This window comes from Seriola lalandi, unplaced genomic scaffold, assembly GCF_002814215.2.
Source record: "Seriola lalandi dorsalis isolate HSWRI2012SDOR001 ecotype SW California unplaced genomic scaffold, Sedor1 jcf7180002054945, whole genome shotgun sequence".
Classification (NCBI taxonomy): Eukaryota; Metazoa; Chordata; class Actinopteri; order Carangiformes; family Carangidae; genus Seriola; species Seriola lalandi.
The window spans coordinates 233,557-243,948 of NW_019525496.1; the positions used below are offsets into that span (position 1 = coordinate 233,557).

The 10,392-nt window shown below is 44.6% G+C and overlaps 1 protein-coding gene across 1 annotated transcript in view; it reads left to right on the forward strand.

Moving 5' to 3' along the window:
• The window catches only part of LOC111644946 (receptor-type tyrosine-protein phosphatase mu-like), a 101,682-nt gene that overhangs the window by 26,763 nt on the left and 64,527 nt on the right, over nucleotides 1-10,392 (forward strand). The window contains exons 2-4 of the mRNA XM_087170317.1: nucleotides 1,797-1,913; nucleotides 9,521-9,679; nucleotides 9,814-9,923. Coding sequence (XP_087026443.1) covers nucleotides 1,797-1,913; nucleotides 9,521-9,679; nucleotides 9,814-9,923 — 386 coding nt within the window. The remainder of the gene's footprint in view (nucleotides 1-1,796; nucleotides 1,914-9,520; nucleotides 9,680-9,813; nucleotides 9,924-10,392) is intronic.

Below are 10,392 nucleotides of genomic sequence, written 5' to 3' on the forward strand. Positions count from 1 at the left end.
CTTGTTTTTCCCTGGTGGAGTGAGGCAGCAGCACACACACACACAGAGAGAGAGAGAGAGAGAGAGAGAGAGGGAGAGAGGGAGGTTTTGTTACCTGCTGCAGTAAAACAGAACAACTCCAGTTCATTGTGCCTGTATTAGAGAAGTAATAATACTCACCGTATCTCTACCAGGAGCAGTAGGAGCTGTAGTACTACTGCATTACTCCTCTAGTACTCTAGTACTACTATAGTATTACAGTGGTACTACTATATTATTACACTACTTCAGTTGTACTACAGTATTACAGTAGTACTACAGTACTATTAATTTAGTAGTTCACTGTTAACTCAGACAAAGAGACAGTTGGACGTGTTGAAGACACAGGGACAGTTAGAGGGAGGACAGATCTCTACACTTCAGACTCTCGGGCGATCGAGAGGCTGAGATTGCTTTTCTGTGTGTTCTCCTCTGAGAGAGAGAGAGCTGACCGTGTGAATGTGTGTGTGTGCTCAGTTTGTTATATAGATGCAAATTCATAGAAGCAGATTAAACAGATTGTGTCTCGTATCTGTTGATGAGCTAACATTGCCCGGCGGGACGTGTGTGTGTGTGTGTGTGTGTGTGTGTGTGTGTGTGTGTGTGTGTGTATTTAATGTGCCTTCTGTTACAAAGAAAGAAAATGAGCCTTCCAGCAATTTAATGTCAACGCTTTCAGATGACAGCTGCACACACACACACACACACACACACACACACACACACAGTCATTACAGTGAAGAGGCTGACGAGGCGTCAATGCCCCTGATGCCACAAAATATATTTACACACACACAGAATCAGAGTGAGGCTATGAATGGAGGATTTAGACGTCTTTGAGTCACAGTGGAAGGAGGAGGGTTTACATCCATTATCTGTGTGTGTGTGTGTGTGTGTGTGTGTGTGTGTGTGTGTGTGTGTGTGTGTGTTAACCAGCAGGAATGCTGGGTAATAGTAATGAACTGGAACTGTCTCCCTCTGAAGAACATTACATGTTTACAAGATGCTGTCTCTGACCAACAAGGACCATCAGCTGATCAGAGACAACAGCTGTTACAGTCAGAGACAGACACAGAGACAGACGCAAAGATACAGAGACAGACACAGAGACGCAGAAACAGAGACAGATGCAGAGACGCAGAAACAAACGCAGAGGCACAGAGACAGATGTAGAGACACAGACAGACGCAGAGACACAGAGACAGACGCAGAAACAGACAGAGGCACAGAGACAGACGCATAGACAGAGACAGACACAGAGAGGCAGAGACAGACGCAGAGACATAGAGACAGACACAGAGACTCAGAGACAGACAGAGAGACAGACGCAGAGATACAGAGACAGACAGAGAGACAGAGACACAGAGGCAGAGACAGACACAGAGACAGACAGACAAAGAGACCGACACAGAGACAGACACAGAAACAGACATAGAGACAGACGCAGAGACACAGAGACAGACACAGAAGACACAGAGGCAGAGATACAGAGACAGACAGAGACACAGAGGCAGAGACAGACACAGAGACAGACACAGAGACAGACACAGAGACAGACAGAGATACAGAGACAGACGCAGAGACAGAGACACCTGGAGTTGTGCCGTAAACTTGGTTCAGTCAGAAACCTCTGAGGGTTTTTCCTTCATGAAACCACACGAGTCCCTGTCTATGTGTCTCTGACACATCATCTTCTACAACAGTTGTCCTCAAATCTGTGTCCCAGTCTCTAAACAAACTAACTGACTTGTCTGTCTACCTGTCTGGCTCTCTTTCAGCCTGTCTGTCTGGTCAGTCCCCAGACTGTACTCTGGTCCAGTCCAAAGAGGACGACTTCGACTGGGAGCAAGGAGACACCCGTGACCGACCAGCCAGCAACCCCTTGATCCCCACAGGTACCTGTCTGTCTGTCCACCTCTCTGTCCACCTGTCTGTCTGTCTGTGTCTCTGGATCCTCTTTTCTAGATTAAGCTGATAGCTCAGAGACTCTGTCAAGTGACAGTGTTTCAATAGAGTTCCGTCCCTCAGTGGACACTCTCAGTGTCCCTCCTGTAATGAACTATTGAATGATTCTTGAATGCTCTCTCTCTCTGTCTCTGTCCTCTGAGTTATGGACGGACAGAGAGAGTTCACAATGAACCACTGAGATAAGACCGTGTGTGTGTGTGTGTGTGTGTGTGTGTGTGTGTGTCGTTTGTCACATGCTCGCAGAGGTTAAGCCGCTGACGAATGAGAATGCAGCGCTCTTAAATCACAGAGCCAATCACGTGAGAGACATGCTGAGCGAGGACACACAGAGAGGAGGTGGTTACTGTCCTCTTTAATGTGATTTATATGGAGGAGGAGGGGGAGGAGAGAGAAGAGGAGGAAATATGAGAGGAGGAAACAAACAAGTAAAGGAAGAGAGGAGAGGAGGAAACTAAAGAGGAGAAACAGAAGGAATAAACAAGACGAGTTCGTCACCGCCTCTCCTCCATAAAAGAGGTGTGTGTGTGTGTGTGTGTGTGTGTGTGTGTGTGTGTTGGGAGAGAAGCTGTTTGCTTTGTGATTGCCTGAATTGGCTGCAATTAGTCACACACACACACACACACACACCTTCTCCTCTTCTTGGTTCAATCTCCTCCCAGCTGATATGTGGAGCAGGGAGCAGGGCGAGGCAGGGCATTAAATCTAACTAACCCTCCACCACAGAGCGGCTTGGCAAGCGAGGTAGAGTCAGAAAGGGAGAGAGAGACTAGTCCTGTGTGTGAGGGCGTAGTGTCATGTGACCCAGTACACCTGACATCATCATCTTCATCATTATGATCATCTTCATCATCTTCATCACCATCTTCATCATCATTTTCATCTTCATCATCTTCATCATTATCATCATCACCATCTTCATCATCATCACCATCTTTATCATCTTCATCATCTTCATCATTATCATCATCACCATCTTCATCATCATCACCATCTTTATCATTTTCATCATCTTCATCATCATTTTCATCTTCATCATCTTCATCATCTTCATCATTATCATCATCACCATCTTCATCATTTTCATCTTCATCATTATCATCATTAACCATCTTCATCATCTTCATCATCACCATCTTCATCATCACCATCTTCATCCTCTTCATCATCATCACCACCTTTATCATCTTCATCATCATCACCATCTTCATCATCTTCATCATCATTTTCATCTTCATCATCTTCATCATTATCATCATCACTATCTTAATCATCATCATCATCTTCATCATTATCATCATCTTCATCGTCTTCATCATCTTCATCATCATCAGCATCCTTATCATCTTCATCATCATCATCATCATTATCATCATCATCATCTTCATCATCTTCACCATTTTCATCATTATCATCACCATCATCATCATCACCATCATCACTATCATCATCATCTTGATCACCGTCTTCATCTTAGTAACATGTTCATTGTCTTCATCTTCATCATTATCACCATCTTCATCATCTTCATCATCATTATCATCCTCTTCGTCATCGTCATTATCATCACCATCTTCATCATCTTCATCATCATCTTCTTCGTCATCATCACCATCTTCATCACCATCATCATCATCTGTTACCTTCAGTCACAGCTCAGGGCTGAACAGACGTCAGATCCCTGCTACAGAAACTACAGGTTGTTCTACCGTCACCTACTGTAGTTTAAACATGAGGATCCACATCTGCTTCTTCTCACAGTATCTACTACAGTACCCAGAATTCCTACAGACTTCTCCTTCCTCCGTGGTGTCCAGGTGAAGCTGTCAGATATGAATCAAGACTGAGCACTCTGAGCAGGTCACTTCAGGTCACTACAGGTCGTCACTCTCACAGATGAAGCTTTAAATAGACACTTTTTAAATGGAACTTCTGCATGTTCAGGAAAGACCTGGATACAGCCAGAGGTCTGCACTGTAACTGGTTTAATACTGCAGCCACACACACACACACACACACACACACACACACACACACACACACACACTGAGCAGCAGCGAGGCATCGATTGACCAGTGATTGCAGGCTCCATTTAATGTTCTTATAAATGGTACAAGTTCAATCTAATCTGAACCATGTAGCCCTTGCTCTCTCTCTGCTGTCAGTGTGAACAACAGTAATCTTCTCTAATGCCCTTTACTGCCTCGCAGACACACACACACACACACACACACACACACACACACACACACACACACACACACACAGTGTTTCAGGCTCTCTGACTTCCTGACTCGTTAGCAGCTGGTTTTTCTGCAGAGTCTGGACTCTGGTCTTTGTGAGTTTGCCTCAGAGGTTTTACAGCAGCTGTTTAACCTGCAGACGGTCGTGTCAGAGGTCAGATGTCAGAACAAAAACAATGACATCACTGCTGTGTCATTAGTCTGCTATTAGCTGACTGTTAATGCTGCTAATGTCAGTGTACAGGTGAAGCTAATAACGTCTACATACTGTACGTTCAATGAGTGTCAACACCATCCACTCCTGGTCCTCTGATCCAGGTTAAGGCCAGAATCCACATCAGTCCTCCTCAATGTTCTGTTTTCTGACAGCTCCTGGTTGGTTCACTTTTTTACCTGTAGACACCTGGTTCTACTGCAGGTTTTGTTCCTGTTCCTTACCCACACATCACTTGTTTTTTGTTCGTCCACATCTGGTTCTTCTTCTGTTCTGTTCTCTGTTCACTGGTTCTTCTTCTGTTCTGGTCTCTAGTTCTTCTTCTGTCCCAGTCTCTGGTTCTTCTTCTTTTCTGGTCTCTGGTCTCTGGTTCTCCTCGGTATCTGGTATCTGGTTCTTCTTCTGCTCTGGTCTCTGGTTCTTCTTTTGTCCCGGTCTCTGGTTCTTCTTCTGTGCTTGCTCTGGTCTCTGTTTGTTCTTCTGTTCTGGTTATCGTCTCTGGTGTGTGCAGGTTCTCCTGCAGTTCTCTGGTTGTTCCGTGTTTCTTCAGTCTCGGCCTCTCGAACAGGACACCGACTGTCAGTCACAGCTGTCAGCCAATGAAACTCCTTGGTCTCAGGCTTTTAATTGATTTGCTCCAATAAGGGATGACCAGAGGGAACACACACACACACACAGACACACACACACTCACACACTCACACACTCACACACACACACACACACACACACATTCACACACTCACACACACAGATGCCTTTGGTGTGTGTGTGTGTCTCTGTGGGGTTCAGGGTATATTAATATTTCTAATAGGGCTGTTATCAGCTCAGTGCCAGCTGCACACAGTAAACACACACACACACACGGTGAAGCTTGAAGGCAAATACATACACTACACTCTCTCTCTCTCTCTCACTCTCTCTCTCTCGCTCTCTCTCTCTCTCTCTCTCTCTCTCTCTCTGTCTGTCTGTTGTGTGATAACTCCCACAATGCCTTTCTGTGTCAAAGAGACCTTGAGGTCAAAACCACTTTTCAAAAAAATACAAACTGCTGTAAACAACACACACACACATACACACACACACACACACACACTCACACACACACACACTCACACACCCACACAGCTGCTGTTATGCCGACAGGTAAACACTGTGTAAAAGTGAGGAGGGTGAATGAGGGTGAGAGACATAGGAAGAAACAGAGAGAGGGAGAGTTTGAAGTTGTGGACTTTGTTTGGCAGATAAATAAAAATCTGAGTGAGTGTGTATTTGTGTGTGTGTTGGTGTGTCTGGGTTAATTACTGTGTTAAAGGGTTTATCAGCGTGTCGGCATGCAGGAGATTCACCCAGCCTTTGAACATGACATGGCTCTGAGTGTGTGTGTGTGTATGTCTGTGTGTGTGTGTGTCTGTGTGTGTGTGTGTGTGTGTGTCTGTGTGTGTGTGTGGGTGTGTGTGTGTGTGTGTGTGTGTGTGTGTGTGTGTGTGTGTGTGTGTGTGTGTGTGTGTGTGTGTGTCCAGTCTGTATGAAGCCACTATCAGTCTCCTGCCAAAACCAATTCAAGCCTCGTTCAGGGAGTTTAAACACTCAGAGCAACTGTGACTGAAATCCAACCAATCAGAGGAGAGGTCACACTGACACGACAGCTCCCTATTGGCCGACTGCTTGATCTAAACACTCTGACATTTGGGTAAAATCCTCTTGTTGTTGTTCAGATAGATGTCAGGTTCATGTCTGTGTACAGAGATACAGCAGGGCCAGGGTGTGTTTAGCTTAGCTTAGCACAAGGACTGGAACCAGACGGAAACTGTTAGCCTAGCTTAGCACAAAGCCTTGGAGAAGAAGGAAACTGTTAACCTAATTTAGCACAAAGACTGGGACATGTGTGAACATGTAGAGTCTCTTCTTACCACATGTAAATCAGCTGATCAGTAAAAGTGGAACTGGCCCTTTAAACACATTTCCTGTTAAAATGAATAACAGTTTGATGTTTGTGTCGACGTGTTTTCAGACATTTTAACATCCAGAAATCACAGAGAGCAGGAGGGCACATACACACACACACACACACACACACACACACGTCCTGTTTGTGTGTGTGCGTGTGTTTAAATCTTCTCAATGCGCTGCAGCTGCCTCTCGTCACGTCTCAATATAACTCTGGTAATAGAATTACCCCCTACCATCTGTGTGCGAGCTGGGTCTGATGTGATTGGTTTTACAGATGGCAGGGGTCTTCTGTGATTGGCCGGCAGGTGTGAGGGGGGCGGGAGGTTAACAAGAGGGAGAGACGCCAAGACACGAATGAGATGTGTGTGTGTTTGTGTGTAAAGGTGTGAACAGCAGCAGTTTGTTTTTCTGTCTTACAGCTTCAGTCTCTGCTGATCGATTAATAATCAATCAACTAATAACTGACCATTGTTAAGATAAATTCAATTATTCTGCTCAGCTGCACGTTCCGATCACATCACCTGAGCAGTGTCCCTCAGTCCCACATACACACACACACACACACACACACACACACACACACACACACACACACACACACACAGGGAATATGAACCCACACTGAGCAACACAACAACAGAGAGGACATAAGAGACAACCTGAAAGACAACATGAGAGAAAACCTTAGAGAGAACATGAGAGAGAACCTCAGGGATAACATGAGCGAGAACATGAGAGAAAACCTCAGAGAGAACATGAGAGGGAACCTCAGAGAGAACATGAGAGAAAACCTCAGAGAGAACCTTAGAGAGAACCTGAGAGAGAATCTAAGAGACAACCATAGAAAGAACATGAGAGAGAACCTTACAGAGAACATAAGAGAGAACCTTAGAGACAACCTTACAGAGAACCTTACAGAGAACCCTAGAGACAACCTGAGAGACAACCTTACAGAGAACCTGAGAGAGAACCTTAAAGAGAAGCTGAGAGAGAACCTTTAAGAGAACATAAGAGAGAACCTTAGATAGAACCTCAGAAAAAACCTTAAAGAGAACATGAGAGAGAACCTCAGAGAGAACATGAGAGAGAACCTGAGATAGAATCTCAGAGAGAACATGAGAGAGAGCCTCAGGGATAACATGAGCGAGAACATGAGAGAGAACCTCAGAGACACCCATAGAGAGAACATGAGAGAGAACCTTAGAGAGAACCTTACAGAGAAAACCTGAGAGAAAACATGGGAGAGAACCTTACAGAGAACCTGAGAGACAACCTCAGATAGAACATGAGAGAGAACATTAAAGAGAACCTGAGAGAGAACCTTAAAGAGAACATAAGAGAGAACCTGAGAGAGAACCTTAAAGAGAACATAAGAGAGAACCTGAGATATAACCTGAGAGAAAACCTTAAAGAGAACATGAGAGAGAACCTCAGAGAGAACATGAGAGAGAACCTTAGATAGAACCTCAGAGAGAACATGAGAGAGAACCTGATATAGAACCTCAGAGAGAACATGAGAGAGAGCCTCAGGGATAACATGAGAGACAACCATAGAGACAATCATAGAGAGAACATAAGAGAAAACCTGAGAGACACCTTAGAGAGAACCTTACAGAGAGAACCTGAGAGAAAACATGATAGAGAACCTGAGAGAGAACCTCAGAGAGAACATGAGAGAGAACATTAAAGAGAACCTGAGAGAGAACCTTAAAGAGAACATAAGAGATAACCTGAGATAGAACCTCAGAGAAAACCTTAAAGAGATCCTTAAAGAGAACCTGAGAGAGAACCTCAGAGAGAACATGAGAGAGAACATTAAAGAGAACCTGAGAGAGAACCTTAAAGAGAACATAAGAGAGAACCTGAGATAGAACCTCAGAGAAAACCTTAAAGAGATCTTTAAAGAGAACCTGAGAGAGAACCTTAGAGAGAACATTAAAATGAACCTTAGAGAGAACATGAGAGAGAACCTCAGAGAGAACCTTAGAGAGAACCTGAGAGACAACCATAGAGAGAACATGAGAGAGAACCTTACAGAGAACCTTAGAGAAAACCTGAGAGACAACCTTAGAGGGATGATGAGAGAGAACCTTAGAGAGAACCTAGAGAGAACCTCAGGGATAACATGAGAGAGAACATGAGAGAAAACCTCAGAGAGAACCTTAGAGAGAACCTCAGAGAGAACATGAGAGAGAACCTCAGAGAGAACATGAGAGAGAACCTCAGAGACAACCATACAGAGAACCTTAGAGAAAACTTGAGAGACAACCTTAGAGAAAACTTGAGAGACAACCTTAGAGAGAACATGAGGGAGAACCTGAGAGTGAACCTTAGACAGAACATGAGGGAGAACCTGAGAGTGAACCTTAGACAGAACATGAGGGAGAACCTGAGGGATAACCAGGAAATAACTGCTCAGATGCTCCTGGACTGAAACTTTAAACTCTGATGAGTCAGGGGTCAAACTCAAACTGGTTCCTGGTGAGTCCAGGTTTCAGGATCAGTTACTGTATCTCTGACTATTCCACGTGTTCCTGATATTCCAGGGGTAAATATAGTTTATACCAGAAAACATGAACACACACTCTGTTGTTTGTTCTACAACATTCCTCAGTTGCTAAGGAAACCGCTGGTATACACACACACACACACAGAGAGAGACATGACTGAACGAGACGGGACAATCCTCAGAAATGTGTTTGACCTGAGAGAGAACACTGACGTTCAGACAAAAGAAGTAGAAGGGTTTAATCAGGTGACCTAAACACACGTGTTCATGTCGACACACGAAGAAAGTCATCAGTTAAGATTCTTCTCTCTCTCTCTTTTCATCAGTGTTTATTGTCCTCGCTCGCTCTTCCTCCTTTTCTCTGCCATGATTAAAAGTCTTGTTTTTCTAATCGATTCTCCTCAAGGACCATTGATCTGCTGACACACACACACACACACACACACAAACACACACTGCTGCTCTAATACACCATTGAGAGTCTTTTATTACGTCAGTTGTGTTTCCTGTTAAACATCAACAAGTGATAAAAGTTTTATTTTCTTCATTCCCTGTTTATGACCACAGGCTTTTATTTTGTCTTGTGTTTGTTAATGAGGTGCCTCTTCCTGTCCGCAGGTTCCTCCTTCCTGTTTGTGAACACGTCAGGTCGTCATGGTGGTCAGCGCGCTCAGCTGCTGCTGCCCCCCCTCAAAGAGAACGACACACACTGCGTCAGCTTCATGTTCTACCAGGGGGGGGGGCGCGAAGGGGCAGGGCTCAACGTCTACATCAAAGGTACAAATACTGCAACACAGTACTACAGTACTACTCTACTAACAATACAGAATACTACTACACTCTGAAATCAGGTGTGATTGTGTGGAGGCTGTGCTCTCAGCTGTGATTGATAGTGTTTGTGTTTCCTGCAGAGAACCACAGTCCTCTGGGAGTCCCGGTATTTAACTCATCAGGCCCCGCCTACCACAACTGGAAGGGGGTGGAGCTAGCTGTGTCCACCTTCTGGCCTAATTACTACCAGGTAACACACAAACACGCACCTGTATAGGGAGTTCCCAATCGGGAATTAGTGGCCCTGATCTGAGTCCTTTAATAATCAGCTGCTCAAGTCTGATCTGACATCAGTCACATCACCTGCAGCTTGGTGTCTCACCTGGTCGAGCTCATACCATTCAGGCTCAGTTCTAACCCTAACCCTAACCCCTTGCTGCAGGTCGTCCTCTCTCTCTCTTTCTCTTTCTATTTATCTTCCCTAACTTCCTGTCTCTCTCACTGTTCCTTCACAATAAAAGCAAAAAAACTAACTTTTAATATATGAAGCTGCAGATATTAATAATCAGGCCAAACATCCCAAATATAAGATCACTGTTTGAGTCAAGAACAGCACACACACTCACACACACACACACACACACACTCACATTCACTCACACACACACACACACACACTCACTCACACACACACACTCACACACACACACACACACACA